Genomic DNA, 26,273 nt, shown 5'->3' with positions numbered 1-26,273 from the left:
TTTTGTAACCCCTCTCACACGTTTTCCACAGCTGCTGCCTTACTGTGGACTCTCCTTTCCCCCTGCCTGGACCAGCATGGCTGCCGGATTCTTGGCATCCATCTTGCTCCCTCTAAAGGCTCCAGGGTCATCTTCTCAGGCTTTGCGTCATGTCACCCAGGTCTTTTCCCACACGCTCTTCACCATGCTTTCCTTGATTGAATCTTCATTTTCTCTCATACTTTGCTCTGTCTTCTTTACACAGCTATATCATCTCCAACATTTCTTTCTTCTTTTTCTGTGTGAACTAGAGAGTTTACACCTTTAAATCCTTCTGAAAAGAAGAAACATTCTTTTCTTTTTTTTGAAGCTCCTTAATCATATACCATTCATTTTTCCTGTAGGGTGAGAGTTATCCCTGTCAGCTGCTTGGAATCCTTTCTGGAACAAGAAAGCAGAGAAATAAACTATGGACATGGGTGTCTTAATTATTTATCCTGGTCTCCAGAAAGTGTCATGCCCATGGCAGGAAGATTGTGTGTAGCATAATTACTTCTCTGTGAAGCAACATGTATATGTAGAGAAAGTATATGAAGTACACAGGGCATTTTCTTTCTTTTTCGTCTTTATTTTTTTTAGAAGACAGTATTTTGTTTTATTTATATTTTGTCCATGCCACAGGGCATGTGGAATCTGAGTTCCCTGACCAGAGATCAAACCCATAACCCCCTGCACTGGAGGTGCAGAGTCTTAACCACTGGACTCCCAGGGGACTCTCAGACATTTTTAGTTTTTATCTCTCAAATTTTCTCTATATTTTGCACTGATTACTCTTAATTCCCTTCATTAACATCCAGCGTCCTCCAAGTCTCTGTTCATCCTTTCCTGGCATCTCTGTTTTATCTAGGTATGTAGTAATAGTTCAGTTCAGTTCAGTCGCTCAGTCGTGTCCGACTCTTTGTGACCCCATGAATCGCAGCACGCCAGGCCTCCCTGTCCATCACTAACTCCTGGAGTCTACCCAAACTCATGTCCATCGAGTCTGTGATGCCATCCAGCCATCTCATCCTCTGTCGTCCCCTTCTCCTCCTGCCCCCAATCCTTCCCAGCATCAGGGTCTTTTCTAATGAGTCAACTCTTCGCATGAGGTGGCCAAAGTATTGGAGTTTCAGCTTCAACATCAGTTCTTCCAATGAACACCCAGGACTGATCTCCTTTAGGATGGACTGGTTGGATCTTCTTGCAGTCCAAGGGACTCTCAAGAGTCTTCTCCAACACCACAGTTCATTTAGGCTGACTCTTTTTGTTAAATAGCTTTATTATGGAGATAAAATTTTAAAATATTTAATTTTTTGCTTTCTTCATCCAAAAACCTTCGCTTCTTCTGCCCTCAGTGTTCATTTAAATATGATTTCTATAGGAGAAATACCAAGAGAAAGACCAAGGTAACAGTCATTATTAATATGATTGAAAAACAGAATGATATAAACTATTGTCTTGCAAGCATTTTCTTGAGAAAGGCTTCCTACTTCCCATTATCAGATTAGTAATTGACCATAGAGGCTTCATATTAATAACTGAGCATATATGCTTCAGTTCAAAGAGATTTTTAATAATGAAGAGAGGAATGCTCAATCGCTTTAGTTGTGTTTGACTCTTTGTGACCCCATGGACTGTAGCCCGCCAGGTTCCTCTGTCCATGGATTTTCAGGCAAGAATACTGGAGTGGGTTGCTATTTCCTTCTTCAGCAGAGAAGAGACCCCTGCATATTTAGCTGGAGTAGGTAAGAGGGAAGGGTCTGGGTATTGATTCCCAACCCCCCGCCCTCCCCGCCCCACTGGAGGCCTATGCTTTCAGGTGAATTAGCTCAATGGTAAGGTGAGGTGACCTCCGAGGCAGAGGCTGAAGGAAGGGCATGGCAATTGTTCAGTTAGCCTGCAGAAGCTAACACAAGCCTGAGTCAGCCAGGAAGTGACCATTTGGAGCAAACCAAGGCAGATCAGATCACTAGCCACACCATCCTCAGGTTTCAGCCCCGAAGGCCAGGGGACACCCAGGGGACAAAGAACACAGCCCTGGAGACCAGAAGAGGTAGAGGACATCCTCTCCCAGACCCGGGATCTTTCCCACCATCGTGAGGATGTTAAACTCTCCTTCTTCCCATTCACCTGGGAACAGTCTTGGGAAGGAAGCCTAGGAGGGGAGGCTAGCCTAAAGGACCAAGCATTTTCATCCTGATGAATGATTCTTTGGGGAAACGTTTTTCTCTAAAGACTTCATGGACAGCTCAGAAACGAAAGGAACTCAATGATTCCATGATTTTCTTCATTTTATCAATGAGGATATTGACCTTTCAGCCATTCCAGTAACTTTCAATGTCACAGATCACAGGAGGACAGAATTCAGGCTCCATAGTGCCATTCTAGACTTCTAGTCTGGTTGTATGTCCATAATCCCCAGTCCCACTAGGGTTTCTGCAGATGGACTAGATCTCTGTGTTGGAACTGCCTGAATAACTCATGGTTGGTAGCACTTTATCCACATTTCCTGCTCTGTTATTTTTTTGTTTCTAGCTTTTAGCTCTGTTCTTATGTCATTTCCTTCTTAAGAACAATTAGCTTATATGAAAAATTACAATACCTGTCATATAAAATATGCTTTAAAATATTATTGATTTAAAATGTTTTTTAGTGCTATATTCTGACTGTCCTCTTCAAACATCTAGACTCTGAAACTTAGTTGTGCAGCCAAGAGGTGTATCCACAAGTAAATCCAAATATTCGCTGCTAATTAGAATCAGCCAAAATGGTAACTTCAAAAGGAAAAGAAGGGCAAGGAACTAGCCTTTATTTAGGGTCAACTGTGTGTTCAATTCTGCTTGTACATTTCTATCTCATTTACCTCTCAGATAAGCTTTATGTGATTTTTAAAAATTGTATCCATTTACAAGCTAACTGAAGTCATCACCAGTTCAGGGCAACTTCCTTAGAAACCTAAGCGAGTCTGAATTTGAACAATGTGCTTTTCATACTGTTTTACTGATGTGTGTTGGCAAAGCAAGGCATTCATTCTCTTATACTTTTTCTTTTGGTTAATCCTGAATTCCAGAATGATCCTCAAAAAATATGTCATTATCAGCACCTGCAGAGTCAAAAAGGCGCCACTTTTGAATTTGAAGTTTACACCGTGTTCCTTGTAGCTTCTTAATTAAATCTTTTCTTGACGGGAAAAATAGCTCCTGAGGTAGGAAGATTATTCATGACCCCATTTAGAAAGTAGGTCATCTCATCTATGCATCATCAGTGTTGAGAAGTGTGCTGCAGTTTTCAATACAGCTGTCTAGTGATTTATCTTTAATAGTGAAAGAAATACCAAGCCCATTAATCCAGGGGCAGATGTCTGCTAAGCTTGTTGTCATATCGTCTGACAGCTGACCAAAGGCTAACTGTTTGTTGGGGGTGGTGGTGGTGGTGGTGGTGGTGGGAAGTCTAGATAGCAGTAGCTCAGAGTTCATAAGCATTTTGAGATTCCTCCACTAGAAGAAAGAAGGAAGGGAAAGGGAGAGAAGACGATATTTTAGGGGCTTCATTGTAAATACTTTGAACAAATAGTACCAGTGTTTTTCTTAGGGAGTAGGTCAAAGATCAACTTGCTAGTTCCAACTCATTTCTGTCCACCACTAACTATCTTAGCTGATGAGTTGGGGGAAAATGCCAGTAATTCTAGGCAGAAGCCTATGCTATCAGCAACTCTGATAAGCTAGCTATCTAACAGCTGCCTGGTTTGTACAGGAGCAGACTTAGAAGGAGGGATTCTCTTACTAGCAAAGTAAGCCTACAGATGGTCAACAGACACATGAAAAGATGTTCAACATCACTCAACATCAGGGAAATGCAAATCAAAACCACAATGAGGTATCACTTCACACCTGTCAGAATGGTTATCATCAAAAAGCCAGGAAATAACAAGTATTGGTGAGGGTGTAGAGAAAAGGGAACTTTTGTGCACTGTTGGTGGGAATGTAAATCAGTGCAGCCACTGTGGGAAACAGTATGGAAGTGCCTCAAAAATTTTAAAAAACCCAAAAAACTACCATATGATCCAGCAATTCCACTTCTAGGTATTTACATGAAGAAAACAACAGTAATTTTAAAAGATATCCACACCCCCATATTCATTGCAGCATTATTTACAATAACCAAGACATGGAAGCAACCTAGGTGTTCACCGACAGACAAATGCATAAAGAAGATATGGTGTAAATATGCAATGGAAGATTACTCAGCCATAGCAAGAATGAAATTCGTGCTATTTGTGACGACATGGATGGACCCAGAGGGTGTTATGCTAAAGAGTACCACAAGATCTCACTTACATGTAGAATCTAGAAAACAAAACAAATGAACAAATGAAAACCAGACTTATAGACACAGAGAACAAATGAAGGGTTGCTGATGGGGAGAAGGAGAAGGGACTGGGCGAAATAGGTAAAGGAGAGTAATAGTTGCAAATTTTCAGTTACATAAGTCACAAGGATATAGTATGCAGCAGACAATAACACTGTAATACAGACAATAATACCATAACAATTTTGCAGGTGACGAGTAGTTACTAAGCTTGTTGAGGTGGTCATCCTGTAATGTGTTTGTCAGATCACTAGGTTGTACATCTGAAATGAACATAATACTGTACATCAACTATGCTTCAGAAAAATTTTAAAAAGGAAGCAAGCCTCATGTCCCTGGTCTGGTCTGTGGTGACACCCACAGATTCCGAATAGCTCTATGACTAAGTATGTATTTGTTTTGTTTTGAGTTAAATATCCTCTATCGATAATGAGTCCCAAAACGAGCCCAGTAGAATGATCAACAGGAGTCGTGGCTGGCTGTGTCAGAGCTCTGGGTCTCAGGCCCCAGGGAAGCTTAGTTGAGATATTGGCAGCATGCAGTCAGGAATCTTCAAGCCAGGATGCCTTGAATGTGTGGTCTTGATATCCTATTCCTTTTATCAAAGCTCATCTGCAGAAAAAAATCCAGGGGCACAGGCTCAAATATAGACTAGTGGTTTTGAGCAAGGACAGTAGAAAGAGTACTATGGGTTGATGTTGCATTAGAGACCCAATAAAGCCAATATTTATACCAATCTAATTTTGAGACCAGTTTTAGTTGACGTAGTTAAATAGTGAGTGAGCCTTTAGAAAAGGTATGTTGATTCCTTGCCATTTTGTCTAAGGGAAGTTCTCTAGGATAAATATTATCTGTAAACTCTTGAGCTTGTACCTCATCACGGCTTTATCAGTACTTACACCCTCAGGAGAAACATTGGTATTTCATATCCAGTCAACAACTTCTGGAGCCAATAGCACCTCTGCTTGTGACAACCAAAAATGTCTTCATACATTGCCTGATGTCCCCCGGGAGAGGGGCAAAACTGCTCTTGGTGAGAAGCACTGTGCTAGTACATTATGAAAATGTTTTAGATATAACTTTGCTGGAATATATCTACTTTCAAAATAAATTATTATCTGTTCTCTCAGTTTTGATTCAAAACTTACGCACTCAGCTAACTCCCAGGACAGTTTGGATGTCTTATCCAACTCCTCTGTAGTTCATACATTTCTCATTTTAATCTCTCTCTTCCTTTAGCCACCCCCTTAGCTATAAAAATGCCTAATGTGTGTGATGGCTTATGGCATGGAGATAATAAATATTATTTCTTCCCTCTCTTTATCTTTTCTTTCTTTCATCTACCAATTCCTTGGATTGCAGATGATTTTCTAGCCTAGTGGTAATTCTGTAGTTCTTGCCTCTTGGCTTTGTGTTCATTACATTTTCATGAATCCTGGGATTGACTTTGACTTTTTCTCACTGGTTTGGTAAACCTTGGTAATTATTTACTTTATTTCAGAGTCCTGTTCAATGTTAAATGTAAAATAATATGTTCAGTACGATTCCATTTTTTTCACATACACACACACACACACATATGCACACACACACAACAGGTTAATACACATGTGCAGAAAAACATTATGGAGGGATATGTTCCAAATGATGATCTTTACCCTAAATGAGATCCTTAGTGATTCAGTGTTTTTTCTTTCTGCTCATTTATATTTTCTAATTTTTCCTACAATACGCGTTCTGCTTGTAAATTAAAAAAGACAAAAATGTTTGCAAAGTCATTCTCAAGCTTTCTGTCTGATCGGTGCAAGAGTTGACACTCACCCAAGGGTGTTGTTAATGGTAACCAGAGTTTTGTTTTCAGTGGTGCTTATTTTTGGAAGACACTAGGACAACTGAGTCACCCATCGTATTTTAGGGAAAAGGATGAAACAAGAAACCCCAAAGGAACAGGTGAAGATTCGCTAGGCAGATTTCTGTCTTGTACTGAAAGTTTTTTGGGTCAAGATGTATGTACGTGCATGAGCTCAGATGGAACTTTCCTGAACCATGGCGGGGCTGAATTTAGCCGTGAGCTAAGGCTCTCAGCCACCCAGAGTGTCATCCAGCAGAGAATGGCTAGCGTATCCTGGGGCTTTGTTTATTGAAAAGAGGTCCAATAAGCACACTATGTTCTTAGAGCATGCTGGCCTTGCTCTTCTCCAAATGGCTCCACAATACTAAGCATCTCCCTGAGCACCATCAGCTGCTGATGTGACTCACTGTCAACAGCCTCCAGGACTTTCGTGAATCACAGCTCATGGGCAGGCTCATGCTCAGTTGAGACATGCCAATAATTGAAGTTATAGCCTCATTGGTTACTGTGTACTTTTAGAAACCCAAATTAGGTTTCCTCAGAGAAACACTATGTTGGTTGGCAAAAGCAGACACCTCTTTCTTGTCATCTTGGGCACAGCTTGATGCTGCCATGAGTGGCTGGCTATTGATGATGGCAGAGTTTGCGAGAGGGAAGTGATAGGGAGGGAGCTGGGTGGATGTAGCTGTTTGACTCTGACTACACACAATCTGATCAAAAGTGTTTAGCACCAGGCTCAGCTGGCTTAGAAGAAGGAGTACAAGCTTGGTAGACAGACCCCAGAGTCTGAATTAAGCTTCCACTGTATATTTTGTATTAACTTCTCATAGCCTCAGCGTCCTCATCTATAAAATGGGCACAGAGAAGATTTCCTCTTAGATCTGTTGTGAGGATAAAGACATAGAATGCTTGTAAATGACAGTCTGGTATATAGAAGACATTCAGCGTTCCTTTCTCTCTAGTTGGTTTCCAGGTTTGTGACTGACAATTCGAATAGACCAGGGGTTCACAGGTTTTGTTTTGTTTTGTTTTTTCTATAAAGGGACAGAGAGCAAGTATTTCAGGTTTTGTGGGTCAGGAGGCAAGATTGAGGATGTTATGTACATATTTACATTACAGAGAGAAAACCAATTTCTACCAATTTTGAATTGATGAAATCCAAATATAATAACAGAGTAAAGTTTCTCTAATATAGACCTACTAGTGAAAAGAAAGGGATTCTTTTTCTGGGGAGACAACGTTTGACTTAATTGGGGCTCAAAGTCAGTGCTCCTTATCATCAGATCGATTGCCCATGTTCATCTGTACAAACCATTCTTAACTTGCAGACCAAATAAACACAGGCAGCAGGCTGAATTTGGTCCACAGGCCATAGTTTACAGTTTCTTGTTGTAGACTCTCTACAACTAATGCCAGTCTCTGCTTGTGCTCTAACCCTAATCATCCATGATGAGTAAATAATTTGAAATCATAGTTGCTACATAAACAACAATTGGAGGGCTACAATCTGTAAATAGGCTTTTGGAAGCTGACAAAGTGCTGATTCTATCTGATCCATTTGTGGCTGAAATCAGGAAAACAGTAGGAAGAAATATCAGGCCACACAAACTGACCGCCTACACACAGATCAAGCCATGGATCATCATGGAAACAGACAGTTATTCTATCAGGTTCTTTCTGCTTCTTATCAAATAAGAAGTGGACATGCCTATTTGTATTCATCCCCACCCGCTCTGTGCAAAGGAGAGATTAAAATTTGGCACATAAAATGTCAGAGATCCCCTTCCTGCTGCCGTTCCCCTGACCCGGCTGGCTAGTTGGTGCACGGATGTGAGTCCACAGCCCACTGAGGCTGACGACTAGACAGTGCTCTACGGGGCTTGTGTTGGTTTCACAACAAAATAATGTTGGTTACACACCATTAATGGCGTAAATGAGGAATTTTGTTGATGATCGTGCATGACATAAAATCACGTAAAACAGGTCACTAAGCATCAATTTTGGAGCAAAAAAATAATTCAGCATTCTACCCAGAGTTCTGGCATCCACAGTGAGGAAGCACGGCAGGAGGGCTGAACGCTGGTTATGGCCAGTCTGGGTCTGACAGCAGTGCTGGCATGGCTGTGCCAGAAGTCTGGGCAAAATGCAAAGCTGTTTAGGGATTCTTTGTACTATTCTCATTCTTTTTTTTTTTTTTCGCCTGTGGCATGTGGCATACAGGATCCCTGACCAGGGATCAAACCCATGCCTCCTGCACTAAGAGTGCGGATATCTATCACTGGTTAGGAATCACTGGACTACCAGGGAAGTCCCTGTTTAGGCATTCTTGAGCTTGGGCTTTGATAGAGTTGCTGCTGCATCTCAATAGATTCTGTAGAGAAGCACAGTGGGACAAGGAAGTCCAGATTTTGATGCACGTGGTTTTAAAATCCCAGATTTATATATTTATAGTGCCGATCCTTTGGCAGATTCTCTTGCAGAAAGTACACCAACAGCATCCTGCATTTGATCAGATTCATCTGGTTAAATTACCCATAAATGTTCTCACAAAACCAGGGACTAAGAGAAGAATACAGGGCGTATTCTTCCTACAATGGGAACATACCTTTGTGGAAAGCTGACACATGGTGGAAACTACCCAGTGGAATAGAGGGGATCAGGGTGGGTGTTAGGGTGAAGCTACATGATAAGACAACATTGATAACTAGATCTGACTATGGGAGTGATAGATATGGAAGAGGGCTGTAGCACACAGAGCCAGAAAGGACTCCAGTTTACTAGAAAGTATCCAAGTGGGAGAGCTAGCTGCATACTATCTGGTGAGATAAAGGAATGACACCCAACGGCAACACATAATTTGAGATTCATTGAGCGCTTGTATTAACAGTTTGCCATGCCAATTGTGATAAAGCTTCTTGGGGCAAGGATGTTGAACTGAAGATAGTTGAATTTGTAAAGTGCTTACAACTTCTTGTAATTAACTTCTCCTTAGAAAAATAGCTATTTTTGAGGCAGAAATATTTTAAAATATGTTGTTTTAGCTGAAGAACAATCTTTAGCCAAAGCGTATTTAGCAAAGGAGTTTTGGTGACGGTTTTAAAAATATTTCTTCTCTGCGCTGATCCAAATGCATCTTTTCTCCATTTGCGTGTCAAGCGAACACAGAGTAAGTGCATTTTATCTGAGTTTATCTAACAGGTTGGAATAAAGTACACAATTCATGTAAGGATAAATGTCAAGAAGAAAAGCTGAAGTATATGTCCAAGCAAAATTTATTAGATGTCTATTCAAGAAAAACACAATGACCTTTGCTTGTAAGAATTTGAAGTCAATTACCTAAAAGCTTGGTATGAATATTTTTCCTTTTAAAATCAGATACAGAGAGTAGAAACATTAATATTTCTTAAGTATGACAGGCAACAGATATTGAAGTCTTCTCTCATAAATGGCATCAAAGGTAATTATTCATTTATCAGCAAAGCCGCATGCAGTTGACCTAATTTCAAACCCAAAGCCTTTAAAATAGAAAGCTGGCTGTGAACTTGACAATAATCAAGGTAGGCTACTCAAAGATGTTTCTTTACCTTCTTCCTAGTGAAATTCCTCTATAATCAGTATTTATATACATTTTAGTTTGGCTGCCAAAATCTTATATTCATAAACTTTTGCATAAGTGCTCTTACAGAATTGCACTGTTGAGTCATAATAATGATTTGTGGGAGATGTAAAGGATGATCTATCGAAGTGTTTTAGCTTAGTTTAAATGAAGGATAAAGACCAAATTAGGAAATTCCCCTGTCTTCTCAACAACTAAATAGTTTGTACAAAAAAAAGAGCAAATGTATGTACAAAATTCTAGAGTCTACGTACATTGTGAAAAGATCAATCACTGTCCACAGAAGAAATGCTGTAAAAAGTTTTATCTATAAGGTGCTGAAGATCCAAATATGAATAGTTCTTATGCAAAGTCATAAGAAATACAAAGCTAGTTCTCGGGGTATGCGTAATTCAGGCACTGTTTTAACTACATTAAATCTTTCAGGTCCCAATATCATCTCGTAGGTTTCTACTTCAGGGCAGAAAATATAACCTGAATGATTTAACATTGTCTCTAAAAAGTGCCTAATATATTCCGAGGAAGTAGTTTACACACACCAGGAAAATCAGGCTCAACATATTCCTGTCCTCAAATGTAGCCAGGATTCTGAGTTCCAGAGAAGAAAAATAATTATCATAGTAAAAATAATTGTATTGATCATAATCCTTACTAAAACCAGCTTTAATACTTGTGATGCTTCCAAAGTACTCTATTTCTATAAAATAATGTGTGAGATTCTTCTACATTTCCATAAAACATACAACATAGCATATGGATTGTCTGTTCTTATACAATCTCAGATGTGTATGTGTACACACAGTGAAATCTTACCTATGAATATTGCTTACACATACTTTCAAGTGTCTATGTTAGAATAATTCGTTGCCCCTGTCACTAACACTGCTTTTATTTAACTTTTATCAGATAAATAAAACACTAAGAGCTCATTGTTCATGATGCTGATTATTACATTTTAATATAAAATAGCAATGCAACTTTACAACACAATAGTTATTTTTTTTTGTAGTCTAGCTAAACCTCTTATATTCTCATGATTATTACCAAAGGCTCTTATTCACTTATTGTTTGCACTTCTAAAAAGTACAAAAAGAAAACCTGCAGGAAAAGACTCCTATTGGAAACTCACATTCAATTCAACAAAATCACACTCATTCGAATTAACTTTCCTACTCTTGCTTTAGATTTTGTAATCACTGGGCATATTACAACAGATAAGTGCAGGCAAACAATAGTTGAAGTACAGTTGTCATATCGTGTAAACCAGGACACTAGGCAAACTCGTGAAAGGAAAATATACTGCCAAGCTAAGAAGGTGAAAATGCGAACCACAGCAAGTAGTGAGAAACAATCTTCTGGTTGCCTGAAGGGAGAACAGCTTCCAAAGTGGACCAGGGAGCCTCCTTGAGGCACTTATTTTTTTGCCTCAACTGCTCCACCCTTATTAAGCACAGGGTTTTCTTTCTGATGCCACACATCCTCTTTTCCAAGTTCAGAGCAGAAAGCAGGAATATGCACTTTGACACGGAGGCTAATCCGCCCGTCTCCCCCAGGCGTGGCAGGTCAGTTGCTGGTGGTTTGGTGGCAGGTGGAGATGGTGACGGTGGGTGACTTCGGTTGAAAACTGGAAGGCATTACAGCAGGAGGCCTGCGGGATCTCTCAGGCAAGGTTCCGCAGGTGTGCTGCTGAAATGCGGCATAAATAACCAGGAGAGTGATTCACAGCCTCTTGACATAGTTTCCGGGAAAAGTACCAAAGAATTTGGTTCTTCTAGAGGTTCCTGAAAACAGAAATGATAAATGAAATGGTGTGGGGTGGGGGGCGGTAACAACCATGAGATATCAGTTCATCAGTTCAAGTAGGCTTGAAAACTCACTAAGAGAGCAAGCCCGCAGAGTTTGGAGAAGAAGAGAGACTCATTGAAGGGATGGGACGACAAAGTGGGCAGTCTAATCTCTACTGCCCGATGCCTTCATCACTTCTTAAGCTTAAAGGTTGTGCTCCTATCAGATCAGTTCAGTTCAGTTCAGTTGCTCAGTCGTGTCTGACTCTCTGCGACCCCATGGACTGCAGCACACCAGGCTTCCCTGTCCATCATCAACTCCCGGAGCTTGCTCAAACTCACGTCCATCGAGTCAGTGATGCCATCCAACTGCTCCCATCACACCAGGGTAAAGAGAAAAGCTCAGCCTCTTGGTCTGAGGGGAGAGACAATCTTGCTGAGGAGGTGGGTTTTAAGAACAAGGACACTTGAGTTTGTTGGGGCTCCATCACTGAGGCTGCTAGACAGGAGTGAGGAGCGGAAGAGGAAATGCATGTGGGTACAATCTTCTCAATAAAGATGAGGCTGGCCGTGGGATAGGATGGACTGGAAAAGGCCCACAGCAAGGCTTGGTTCTGTGAGCAGGAGGTCTGTCACGGCTCCTTAGCACAGTGTAACACGGAAGATTTATCAGGGATGCTATCACCACCCAGTTTTGTTATTTCATAGAAGATCATGCTGAACGCCACAGCATTCATTTACAAATAGCCTTGCCAGGGTCCTTCATAAAATGTAGAAAATTTGAACAACTTACCAAGTCACTGAAGAAAAAAAGGCAGACCACCGTTAGCGGGCGAGGGTTCTATCATTGGGGATGTTTCTAATATGAGGAGTAAAACCAAATGCATAAAGGACCATCATGATGATCACTTTTGGATTCAAATATCATAATTCCTTTGAGGCTTTTTGGAAGAGCAAGTGTACCAAATTCTTCCTTAGGTTTTCCAGTTCACACGGAGTGAACACAGTCTCTGTACTTCCCTTTCTCATTTACCCTCTAGAGCTTACTGTCCTGGTTGGATGACTGATCTTCTTTATCCCTGTGCAGGCAAGCCATTTTACTCTTCTTCTAAGTGGGGAATTAATATAAACAGAGGCAGAGGCCTGTGGCTGCTAATGTGGTCTTTGTTCCTTTATTTCCCCACAGCTGGCCTGTCTACAGAAAGCTTTCATACCTCCATCAGTTGTATCCTTCATCTTCCTACATCTGTTTTCTTTTCATCTCTTTCCTCTGTGATTTAGTGTATGATACTCTACAAAAATTTTCTCATAAAACCTCTAGTTTTCTTTTAAGATGGTAAGAATGGGGTTATTTTGTATGTGGTAAGAATGGAACTTCTCTCTACTTGGACCACATATTGAAGCTAAAGTGAATCAGTGGACTCTTAAGAAAAGCTATGATAAACCTAGAGAGAGTATTAAAAAGGAGAGACCTCACTTTGCCAACAAAGGTTCCTCCAGTCAAAGTTAAGGTCTTTCCCGTAGATGTGAGAGTTGGACCATAAAGAAGGCTGAGTGCCTAAGAATAGATGCTTTTGAACTGTGATGCTAGAGAAGTCTCCTGAGAATCCTTTGGACAACAAGGAGATCAAACCAGTCAATCCTAAAGGAAATCAACCCTGAGTCTTCATCGGAAGGACTGATGCTGAAGATGAAGCTTCAATACTTTGGCCACCTGATGTGAAAAGCCAACTCATTGGAAAAGACCCTGATGCTGGGAAAGACTGAAGGCAGGAGGAGAAGGGGGCAACAGAGGATGAGATGGTTAGATGGCATCATCGACTCAGTGACATGAGTTTGAGCAAGCTCTGGGAGATGGTGAAGGACAGGGAAGCCTGGCGTGCTGCAGTCCACGGGGTCGCAGAGTGGGACACAGCTTAGTGACAGAACAACAAAGGGCACCTCCAGCAGACCTAGTCATGCATGAGTTGTTCATTTCATCTCTTTTCTCAGATTAGATCCCCACTGCTGATGACCAGCATTCTGTGCTGAATAGAATATTCGTGTTTCTCATCTAGGGGACAGCTCGTTGTTGTTCTCAGATCTCAGTCTTTACTGGTTGGTGCTATTTAGAAAAATTTTCTTCTTTCAGTTGACTTGGAAATAAAACCAGCAGGAAACCACATATACCTGAAGCAGTAATACTAAACTGTATTCAAAATGCAGTTGCCCTAGGATAACATAATGCATATGGATGTGTGAAAGATAACGGCATTATGAAATCAAAGAGACCTTGACTATCACATCCAACCATGCATGGGAGCAAACATAAGCAAATTATAAAATGGCCAAATGCCTGAAAGGAAATGTACACATACCCACAAACCATCCATCATCACATTTTTCCATCACATCAATGACATCACTTTCTCTGAGCTCCAGCTCATCTTCATTCCTAGGAGTATAGTTATACAGAGCCTGAAACCTTAAACAAGACAAATGCCTGTGTTAAAAAAATTTTTTTGCACATCTATGAAACTACCAAAAGAACATAATATTTATTTTACTTTGAACCTATCCTTAACATGTTAATTAGATAGTATAAGTCTTTGGTAAGGTTGTAAAGTAAGTAGAGGTAGTTAAGCTTTCATAAGAATTAGATCACTCTAACAGCATTTCAGAACTCACAATGAGGAAAATTTATGGAAGATTCTAATATCCATGAGTTGTATTAAAACATTTTAACATTTATAAATTCGACCTGCACTTCAATTGTACAGTCATAGATAGCTATCATTTGGACACTAAATAATAATACAGAATATAAGAGAAGTGGTATGTGTACTTTTAAGCTATATAAAACAAGAAGGAGTTATAGTTTTAACTAGCCATATTCAGAAGCAAGGAACTGCAACTTGCAAGCGGAATTTTCAAATGATTCTAAATTGAGATGTACAAAATGTCTCAGATATAGCTTTTATATTGCTATGTGGAAATTACTATAAAAGAGAAGTTTATTTTTTTTTACTGGGAGGGAGTCTTTAAAATAGTTTATTTCATAGTTTGCATCAGTGTAAGTGGTAATCTCAAGCAGTAGATTTAGAGACATAAGTTCTTTTTTAAAATGGGTCCTGGAAAAATTGTGCTTAATGTAAAAACTCTCTCTTGAAATAATTGTATGTAAAAGTATTACTGATAGAATGCTGCCACTTTTCTTTCTTTATTTGAATTCTTTGAGAGCATATATTTTGGTGGCATCAATCAGTAATAAACTCAGAGAATTTTGGGTAATAAAATAGCATGCATATTAATATGGACTAGCATTTTGGAAGGACACCGATTCTAGCAGTTTAGAGGGTCAGGAAGCATTTGATATGCAGTTAACATGAAAAGGTCATATTACTACTAAAATATTAACAGTATTGTGAGGGGGATTTTTTTTTCTTTTAAAGTTAACGAATTTGTTTCTGATGTTCTTCTTAACAGTTAATGTAATTTTGCCAAAGTAGGCAATAAGAACCACATTTCAGGGCACTTTAGATTTTTTCAAGCTACCTTTAAAAGGTTGATAATATTGGATATTGCTCAGGAAAAAGAATGATTTGTTTTGATTACTTCAGTCAAGAGAATCATCCTTTGGTAGAACAAAACTATTCTCTCACCTGAACTCAAATGTCATGTGACAAATCAGAGACAGGCTGCACTGGCTTCCCTGAACTTTTTCAGATTGGAGAAGGAAGGAGTCTGGATAAAGCTGGATTGGGGGAGGGTGCACTGAGAATCCCAGGGACTGCCGTCTATGGGATCGCACAGAGTCGGACACGACTGAAGCGACTTAGCAGCAGCAGCAGCAGCACTGGAAAAGACCTGATAAGATGTGGTGTCTAACAGCCTCACCTAGAAAACATTATCTTCTCTGGCATGAGAGCAAAGCCTGAAATTCCAGTGTTAGAGATTTCTTCCCCTGTTAACATTTTTTTTTCTCCAGGTAAACCTTTTTGGCCACTTGGGGTTTTGAGGTCTTCCATGGAGAAAGGATTCTGGTTGTGGGGAAGAGCTAAGAAAGATAGCCTAAATCCTAGAGCAGTGGCAAAATAGGCAGGGAGGTCTTGAGTACCAACATTCCTTAATTTGGATGTTTGCGTGGGGCCAGCCGTGGTTGGAGGAGTCAGATTATTGTTCGATTTGAAGATGCTCAGGTGTAGGAATGGTATCCTTTGTCCATTCCTGGGGGAAGTTAGTTTTACTACCATTCCTTTTCTGGTCTCACATTTGAGAGAGATAGGCATTCCTGCTAAGTCTACGGATATACATTGCATCTCTCACTTTGGGAAATGCTGGATCTCTAAGCTCTTCAGCCTTCAGCCTTCACCCAGGCCCATCTCCAACCACTCCCAGCAATAGGCCTATTTAAGGCCATAAATCCCAGCTGCTTGAAGAATCTCAAGGTCCCAAAAGTGGAAAAAAAAAAAAAAGAATTGGCACAAACTCCTACTTCACTTTAACATGATGAAAACCAGTGTGCTTGTCAAAGTTTACTTACCATTCTGGTTTAATTAGACCACCAAAAAAAAAAAATTGGAAGTTTCATGGAAACATAAACAAACCTTTCGGAAATCCTCCTGCCTCTGTTGGCTTTCAAAATCAGTGTTGCACGACAGGAAATGCAGTCAAATTACAATTTAAAAAAATGCTGTTTTGAAGGATGTGTTGGTGAGATGAATGATGGTGGTGGGGTCAGGATGCCTCAAAAAGAAATTTGTCTTTAAAACAGGAAATGCTTGGCCAATCATGAAACTCTGTCTATAACTTGCAGCTTTTTCTGTAACATATTTTACCATACTTCTGAATTGGAGTGACATGATAACATTTTGTTCCTATTTTCAATCAAAACCTGTTTCTTAAATGAAAGAGATTAAGTGATACCCTGCAGTCCATGGGGTCGCAAACAGTTGGACAGGACTGAGCGACTAAAAAACAACAACCTATACTTGGCATTGTAATCAAATAGAAACTTAATAAAGAATTTTTATAATGCTCAAAGCAGGACACTGAAAATGTGCCTTCTCCCACCTGTGAGCTCATAAACACGTGTGAGTATTAACTCCATATGACATGACACTGTAACATCACCTATATCCTAATTCATACGTTGATTAAAAGCTGCTAATATAATGCACTGGTGATGCAGTGCAGTAAACCTAATCAGTCTTGGATTTATTCTCTGTGATTCATCTCATAGTCAACTGTGTAAAAAAGAACACAAAGTCAACCTTTAGAATTATGAGTTATAAGCTTTTTTTTTCCAACTAAATGAAATTTTAAATGATTTGTTCCTCCAAACCTATTCTTTTCATTAACAACAATTTCTTTCTAGCTATACCCAGTGAGAGCTAGTTTTGGGTTAGAGATGGTTTCCGAGGCCTGTGCTTTTAGCTGAGCACCAGATATGTCAGCAGTGAGGAGGGACTGATGGCTGGGAGGTCGCCAGGCCCTGCTGGTTTGCTCTGCTCCAGTCTGGTGTGCTGAAGTCCATGGGGTCACAAAGAGCCGGACTGAGCGACTGAACTGAACCAAACTGAACTGAGGGGAGTGGAGTTTGGCCAGCCGGCAGGGGGCGCACTGTGTGTCCTCAGGTCAGCCTGACAAGGCCTAGTCCTGTAAATGCTCCTTCCCAGGGGGCTCGCTCCTGACTCAGAGAGGCAACAGCCAACAGGAAGTGGATAACCTCTGAATGTGTCTCTTGGGCAAAATGGAGCAGAAAGACAACCTTAAAGACAGTATGTGACACCTTCAGGGTTGGTTTGACTTAGTATCAGAAAGGAGGTGGGGATTTGAAAGAAAGTGTGAAAAGGCATTTTCCTGGTCCTCTGGATAGCAAACATCACGTAACTGAACAACAGTGCGTGTTTTAAGACTGCCATTTCCAACATTCTGGAACTTCGGAATTATGTCACTAACTTATCACTGTAGGTCTACTTTGACATTCTCTTGCTTTTCAAATATGTGTAAGAGCAATATTAGAACATTTTCAGTGTCTTTAAGGCTGCAGTTACTAGGATTTACATGCTGAGTAGAACAACGAGAGAGACAGATTCATAAATCTGAGGAATCACTGCAGCACTGGAAGATTTTTCTAGTGCATAAATCAATCTTTGCAAAATCATGGATTTTTTTTCAAAAGTAGCTTCTGTTCTCTGTTGTGAAAGATGGAAGTTATTGCAATTACTCTTAATCTGGGAGGTCTTATCTCATGTAAGTTACTCTGGTCTCTTTCATGTGCAAAGTTGTACCATCCTCACTTATGGTACAGCAATGGTCCATTTGGCGGGTCAAGGTTAGTCTCAAATTTAGAAGATAAGAAGAATACTTACGGTTCCCCCCCACCTTGAATGTTTTCATGAGTAAACACAGGACGCTGTGGCTGAAATGAAATGATTTTCAATGTAATCAATGCTTAAACTGGTACTAATTAAAAGATAATTTGGATAATGGCATGGCACTTTTCTTGACATTTAATATTTCCTGTTGTAAAAAACCAAGAGGAAGAAAAGAAAAACCAAATAAAGGGTTTCTACAGGATTCATAATTAAAATATTTTGAAGGGTGCTTTAAATTAAGTTGAAATAACCAAAGTTCAAATGTTTGAACATATCTGCAATCTTGTCTGCTCAAGCTTTAAGGAAGACTCAGGGCTCAGTCCCATTGATTTTTCAAAGGCCAGGAACATGGCAAGAACATAGACACCAAATAACTAGACTGGGGAGTTTGGACATCTTCATTCAACCTTATTCTTCAGCGTTTTCTCAAACAAGCAAAAAGTAAACCACATGTAGTCTTAACAGCAAAGTATCCACATTCATTCTAATATACTTTTCCTTCACAGACAACATTTTCACATACGGTACAGAGGAACATGTCAAGAGGCAGACATGCCATGCTACATTTGAATTAACACTCTCTGTTCTCAATGTGGAGGAAACACATGCATTTTTAAAAACAGAAAACAGAGAGTTTTAAATTGCATGTAACAAACAATGTCCAGGTAACACATAACATTTTACCTGAGAAGAGAAATATTGGTAGAAATTCCCAGTGCACTGAACTCTCAAAAGAGTTTCCTTTCTTTTTAAACTAAGCATCAAGACCAGTATCTGTAATAGATACTTATAATATTGGAAATGACAAACCTTTGAATCCCATATTTCCACATAAATACTTCAATGAATGAAAGTTAACACGTTTCTTGAATATGTAAACTCAATGTCATTTATACCAACTGTCTAACTGTTACCTTTTAAGGGGGGAAAAAGCATCACAGTTCATTCACAACACACTTCAAAACCATTCTCTTATAAATGATGGCTACATGGTAAAAATGAGATAAATCAGAATCTGAATGACAAATTGCATGGCAGTTATAAAAGTGATTCCTTATTGATGACTAGATTTTAGATCCATGACATTAGACTTCAGGGTCAGTTCCTGGATCCCGGAGTTATAAATAGATAGCTGAGAGACTGGGAATTCCCCCCTGCAACCTGTCCATCGAAACCCCACTGGTTCAAGAATGGAGGGTGACTCTGGGGTTTCTTTCAGTCTACGAGTCCATAACCTGCTCCCTTCCTGCATTCTTTATCCACTTCCTTCCCATCCAAGCTGTCTGTCTAGCAAAGAAGACTAGGTGCTTGTTATATACTCCTAAAACTTCAAGCTTTCAATTAACAGTAATTGGAAACTACTATTTACCAGTAGTATTCTTAGAAATTTCACTCAACAGTCTATGCATGGAATATATAAGTGTAAGATTAAAGAGTGGATAAAAACTGTTGGACACATGTATGGCTTAAGAGTATAATACTTTGCCTGTAAATAAATATAAAATAACTAACAATGTACTTATTATTAAAATTATAAAATATACTATTTTAAGATTGATTAAGACTAAATCAAGTTAAATAAATGAAGAGGTAAAGTTAAGTCATTCTTAAGCCTACATTTCTTCAAGTTTTTGTTCAATCATATATATATGATATATATATCATATATGTGTAATTTTATGCAGAAATAAGATTTGTATTTATCAATTGCTATTTATGTTTGTAATAATTTCCAGTCTCCCTTTCTCAGTCTTCTTTTTCATTTTAAATCACTGCAGAATAATGTTCCCTCACATATGTATATATATCTTTTTTGATTGTCTTAGTCTTCTCTCTCTCTTTTGCTTTTGAAGTTAAGATTGATCTTGCCTTTTTCACTATCATAAATATCAAAGCTATAAACAGTTTTATACAAAGAGATATTTTCTTCTTTTGAGCTAGCTATACCTTAAAACACATTTCCAGGAGTAAGATTTCAGGCCAAAGATTATGCATTCAAGCCACATGATATTGCAAATGCTGGTGTTAGTTACTCAAAAATACTACATTTAAAAATGTAACTTAAAAACATCTAAAATGCCATATTTCAAATTTCATACCAAGATAGCTACTAATTCTCACACACACAAAAAATCATAGCGCCATTTACAGTGCGTAACAAAGTTATAATTAAGAAAATAGTATATGTTCTTGCTTTAAGAGAAAATGTTTTGTAAAATATATTTCATTGTGCTCTAAAAATGTCATGCCTATTTTCACACTTTTAAACCATTCTAATATTTTTGAGTTGAGTAAAAGTTTCACTTCTACATCATGGCATCAGTGCTTGGTAAAACTGGTTAGTCTAATTTCATTGCTCCCTATGTAAAAATGTGAATACAACTTTAAAATCAGATTGTTAATATAAAAAAATCTACTTAGTAAAACCCAGATAGCACTCTTCCTGGAGAAGGCAATGGCACCCCACTCCAGTACTCTTGCCTGGAAAATCCCAATGGATGGAGGAGCCTGGTAGGCTACAGTCCATGGAGTTGAGAAGAATCAGACACGACTGAGCAACTTCACTTTCACTTTTCACTTTCATGCACTGGAGAAGGAAATGGCAACCCACTCCAGCGTTCTTGCCTGGAGAATCTCAGGGACAGGGGAGCCTGTTGGGCTGCCGTCTATGGGGTCGCACAGAGTTGGACACGACTGACGCGACGCAGCAGCAGCACTTTTCCATTATTGTCATTACAGTTCTACTAGTTTAATTTCTTTAATTCAACTCATCTCCTAAATCATTTAAATGAGCCATCTCTTTGCTAATTATGAAAGTCAGGCTTTTGCCAGAATCATGCGGCTACCTTAATTCCAGAGGCCCCTATGTCTTAATAATTCGTGTTCCTGGGTGTGTCAGCCAGTAACGTCCTTGTTTTTTAACCAATCTTTCCCAATACCTCCTTCATATCCTTTAAAGAACCCACCCCCACTTTTTTTTTCCCGAATCACTGGTTTTCTATACTGTTCACGTACTCAGGCCAGGATTTATCATGGCTTTTATTAGCAGAGAAGTTGTGTATCTATTATAAGAGAGAGTTTTAGAACTTTTCTGAGGTTACCTTTGATAGGACTCATCTCCATGTGAATGTGGATACCTGGGAATCAGTTTGGAGGAAAGATGACCAGTTACACCAACTGAAATAATTGAATTTAAAGTATTTGGTCAACAGAGGAGTGAGCAGTATAGATACTCGTGAGAGCACGCTTGTGTCTTTCTGGCGTTGGCAGTGACTGACTGTGTGACCTTGGATACGCCCCTCAGTTTCCTTATTGCTGAAATCAAGGAGTCAGACACGATGATGGTTTAGGTCATGTCCCCCTTAGGGAATCCATAAAGGAATCCACATTTCCACAGATGTATTTCCCTTGTTACCCATTCAGTTGTCAAGAGAGCTGTGACAACTGATGGTTAATTCCCAGGTGTCTCCGTCACATAAAGGCAACTAATTTTAAAACCATAATTAAACTTCATTTTTCAGATCAGTAAACCAAAGCCCAAAGAAAATTTCTTAATACCACAAACAGGTAAGAAGGAACTGAATAATAATTTTGACTCTCTATACTGCATAAAAGATGACTATGATGGAATAGATAGTGTAGGCTTATTAAAGTCACATCTTAATTTCTTCCTTTCTGTGTGGATACTCAACTGAACTGTTGTGGGAGGCTGTCTTTTGCTTTTTCCCCTCCTGATGTTGAAACTGGGGGGACAAAGCTCGAGGCAAAGACCTGTGTCTGCACTCTATTGCCACCTAGCGGTGAGTAATGGCAGCAGCATGTTAAAAAGTGTTGATGCTTTTGGACAGCTCTCACCAAGTTCCTTCAGCCTGGAGTCATTTTGAGAGGCTATTTTAAAGACCACAGAGCGATGTGGAATAAATGTTCATCTGGGTTTCTGACCTGTCTCAGATTTTAAATTCTGAGAAAGGATCAGTCTTTAGCCACCAGTATTTTTGGTCTGTGTTCATTTGTATTTTCACTATCTGCTCAGGCATTTCTATTACTCATAACTTCTTAGCGGTTTTGTGATAAATATAGAACCAGATACATTAGTGACATTCAAGAAGCTCATATGAGCTGCGACTTTTAAAAGATAGTTTTGAAGTTAGCAGATGACAGTCAGTGTGCTGGAAATTTTAAGTGAGAATTATGTTGTATTTATATTTCCTTAATGGGTCTTTAGAGCACAATAAAAATTAGAAAATTCAATGAAACATGATATTTTTGTAGAATGCTAAATATTAGCTTTTTCCTTGACAATGTAGCAATTTTTTTTTTTCTCTTCTAGTGTAGCTATTTTTTAGTGATGTCAAAAGCAGATACAAGAGAGACAGGTTTTAAACATATGCTAATTTCAAAGCCAGAACCAACCACAAACCACTGCTCATAAGAAAGCTGGTTTGAAATATCCTAGGATCTCTGGTATCAGTAAAATATATACTTTTCTAGTTCAGATAATAAGTCTGTCCTAAACCTATTACTTATCTGTGCCGAGGCATCTGGAGAATTAGCTATATCTAGTAATTAGTTAATTCTTACATAAATATTGACCATTACTTTAAACACTAACGTGGAAAAATCTTGGAAAGAGCTAAAAGCAGTTGTAGAGTTCTTATTTATTTTTTTTCCCCAGAAAATGATAGGTGTGGTACTTTCCAAGCAGAATTAGATGAAATTCTCTTAATAACAATACTGTGTTTATGTTTATAGATGTATTTTTCTTTCTTACATTATACAATTAATATTTAAATTATTTTTAAATTGCAAAAATACAAATTTTCATAAATCTAAAGAATATAGAATATTTGTGTTTCATACAAACATGTATAATAGAACAGATAAGCACATAATGTAAAAATCTGGCAAAGAAAAAACTTAAGGTGACCCAAAGCATACCATCTCACTGACCCAAGGAGGTTTGTGGACGGGCCATATTAATTTTGGAAAATGCTTTCTTTTTGTTTTGGCTCTGGAAAGCCCTTCCATGAGACTTCTTTCCTAGTCAACATTCCTCATTCTCTATGGCAACAACAAATCTCTGCCTCAGAAAAAAATCAGGTCTTAGTATGCAAAGCAAAAAGCACAAAAATGGCCTAAACACAGAGAAGTATCTACATTTCTAAAAAACAGAAAAGGACATCTTTGCCGTCAAGCCCTTAAAAGCCTGCAGAACCACAACTTCATCATGTGATGAAACGTGAGGTTGAACCAGCATCCATCAAAATAGAAATGGGAAAGTACTGACTTATGCAGAGATGAAAATTCTCAGCCTCCTCCGCTGTCATTCTCAGAACTGATGGCGCCAGTTAGAATCAATTTATTTTCAAGGGCTGTCGATGCTACAGAAGTAAGTAGTCAAAGGGATCGTAATCTGACCTTCCAGTTCATTCAAAGCTCTCAAGAGACTGGGAGAGCCTGGGACCCAGAGAAGCAGCGTTGGCTTGAAAGGGTTGTGGAGTGAACTCAGCACATGCGAGCAGAGCAGGAAGATATTTTACAACAAGGATCATGGGTTAAAGGAGATCCGAACAAACTGAGCAGCCCAGAGGCAAACACGCCCGGAAGGGTGTAGCTTCAGTATGTGATCGGCAGCAGCTTTATTCTTTGCACTAAAAATAGTGATGGAAGAGCAGTGATTTACACGAGATGGAGGCATGTACCACGCCCTTTTGTGTACAGAGGAGAACTGGGACATGTCTTTTTGGCTTTTGGAAGGCTTGCACACACGCATAAAAGAGAAGCGCATTGCCCACAGACGCAGGATAGGGATTTCCGTGTTGTCTAACTTCGTAGCTCTTCATCATCAATAGATCATCTCCTTTTAAGGGTACGTCCAGTCCTACTTCCCTGGCAAAGTACAGCAATGACAACTAAGGAAGGGTCAGCCCACCAAGGGTGGAGGGGTAGCCGGAAGCCTGGCTCAAGGCGGGGCGTTCTGACCCTACCCTGTGGGAACCGCCGAGCCCTCTGATAGGGGAGCCGGTGGTCCTCCTGGACGTCACTGGGCTACGCGGAGGCTTACCCAGGACAAATACCTCCCTTTTAAAATCAGCCTGGAAAAGCCATAAGAAGTTGATTAGTTCTCCTCTTCATTATCCAGCCTTCAGAGGAGCTTTCTGGTTTCTTTTTCTCCCCCCATGCACACACAGCATGCCAAACTCCCGAATAACAGAGCCAGAAGGCTAACGGTCTGCAGACAGCTTGCCTGGCGGCCCAGAGTTTTCACTGCACAAGCATCAGTTGCTGCTTTAACAAGGAACTCACGGGCAGAGCAGAGGAACATGTATGGAGGGAAATTGGTATAGGGAAGGTGTCTGAATGCAATATGGATAGGTGAGAGCACCTCCAAGAAGTTTATGTCTATTGAAACGCTTAACGATGGGTTTCCAGAGACTCTCAGATCTGACCTGTTTTCTTTGTGTTTGTTTGAGTAGATCCAAGGTAAGATCCAGGGATATTTCACTTAATATCCACCAGATTTCATAAATGGTGTCAATCATTTGTCAAAGGCAAATTTTCTAGTAAGACACATACAAAGAAAATATGGCTTTTCTGGAGGAAATGGTAAAATATAATTAAATTCAGAATTCTGTTCTAATTCCCAACACCTTGTGACTGTTTTGATGTTCCTTCAAAGTAACATTTTTTAATACAACAGCGAAAAAGCTAACCTTTCTTGTGCACCTGTCTGATTTTCTGTCCATTCATGGACTGAACCTAGCAATGTACTGTCTAGTATTTGATTTGGGGGAACTTTGGGCTTCCCTGTTGGCTCAGATGGTAAAGAATCTGCCCACAATGTAGGAGACCAGGGTTTGATCCCTGGGTTGGAAAGATCCCCTGGAGATCTTCCCTGGAGAAAGGGAATGGCAACCCACTCAAGTATTCTCTTCTGGAGAATTCCATAGACAGAGGAGCCTGGAGGGCTGCAGTCCATGGGGTCACAAAGAGTTGGACACGACTGAGTGATTAACACTGTAGTGTACTATGGCAACTTTAGCAGGACTAAAGGACTTTTAAATAAAAGCATGTGGTTTTCTCAAATTTCATAATAGTAATGATTGACCTCCTGTCTTCAGTCTCTGGGGATGAAATGCATCAGGCACTTTTCTTTAAGTCTTGGGGCAGAGATTGCTTCATGTTTTCCAGTACCCATTCTCTTCTTTGTTATCCCAGTAATGGAATCCTGAATGTCAGGAAGGCACATAGCCAATCTGCATAAAGTCTATTTTCCAGCCTTCCTTGTATCTAGATGTGCTCATTTGATAAGTTCTGACAGAAGGGATATGTGCAATTACTAGCAAATGTCCTTCAAGAAAGAAGGCATAAGCTCCCCTCCTCTTTTCTTCTTCCTGCTAGCTGGTTTGAGGAAGGGACTGTTGGAGCTGCTGCAGCCACTTTGGACCCCCAACTGGAAGCTTTTCATGGAGCATGGTGATTTGCCAAAATAAAATGGAATCTCCTGATGAATGTGGAGCAACATACCAATCCTGGATGCCCTACATTTATGCATAAGAAATGTATACTTCTACCTAATTATTTTGAGTTTTTTTGGCACTGCAGCTGCCCCAATCTTGACTAATACGAGGTTTCTATAAACATCAAGAGTCATAGAAAAAAGAAAAAAAAGTAGCTGTTGGAATGATATGGATAAACAGCTGGAAAGATCATTTGAACATATTAGGAAGAATCAGGGCTTAATTTCATGTTGGAAACTGTGTTCAAGGGGATCACCTTCTGCTGGTATGGCTTTAAGGTGAGGAGACTTCCTTATGGTACCGTAATAACTGAGTTTCTTGGGAAAAAAAAAACCCAAAAAACGAAGAGTCTTTCTGTCTCTTTACAAAGCACTTCCACTGCAACTTGAATCCATGTGCTACAAGTCTCTTTTACAAAAAAGTCTTAGAATTGGAAGTTCAACTTATATTATAGCTGAGGATTATAATAATTCTTTTTTGTGAAAAAACATTATTTTCAAAAAGATGCTCAAAGACTAGAGAAAATGTTGGATTCTGATTTATATATCAAATTCATAATTTATATGTACATTTCAGCCTTCTATCATCTATAAAGTGGCAGCAAATTTTACAAATGATTTTGCATTGCATGTGACAGACTTATATTATCTCAGAAAATACTTTAGAAGAATAAAACTGCATTAAATTAACATGGGTTAGGTAAAATAGTGGTTGATGAGTGTTGATAAAAAATATTATAATGATCTCATGCATACT

General features: G+C 39.4%; 1 protein-coding gene and 1 long non-coding RNA gene across 10 annotated transcripts in view; one reads left to right on the top strand and one right to left on the bottom strand.

Moving 5' to 3' along the window:
- LOC145518111 (uncharacterized) overlaps positions 1 to 26,273 on the top strand; it is a 194,789-nt gene that overhangs the window by 17,230 nt on the left and 151,286 nt on the right. The window lies entirely within an intron of this gene.
- The window catches only part of SORBS2 (sorbin and SH3 domain containing 2), a 205,671-nt gene continuing 188,890 nt past the window's right edge, over positions 9,493 to 26,273 (bottom strand). For all 9 annotated transcript variants that reach the window (XM_081521701.1, XM_081521704.1, XM_081521702.1 and 6 more), the window contains 3 exons: positions 17,992 to 18,041; positions 13,996 to 14,102; positions 9,493 to 11,635 (listed from right to left, as the gene is read on the bottom strand). In XM_081521701.1, coding sequence (XP_081377827.1) covers positions 11,574 to 11,635; positions 13,996 to 14,102; positions 17,992 to 18,041 — 219 coding nt within the window. In that variant the 3' untranslated portion in view covers positions 9,493 to 11,573. The remainder of the gene's footprint in view (positions 11,636 to 13,995; positions 14,103 to 17,991; positions 18,042 to 26,273) is intronic.

Source organism: Giraffa tippelskirchi, chromosome 8 (assembly GCF_054371585.1).
Source record: "Giraffa tippelskirchi isolate mGirTip1 chromosome 8, T2T-mGirTip1v1.2.pri, whole genome shotgun sequence".
Classification (NCBI taxonomy): Eukaryota; Metazoa; Chordata; class Mammalia; order Artiodactyla; family Giraffidae; genus Giraffa; species Giraffa tippelskirchi.
This window is presented reverse-complemented; position numbering and strand designations above follow the sequence as displayed.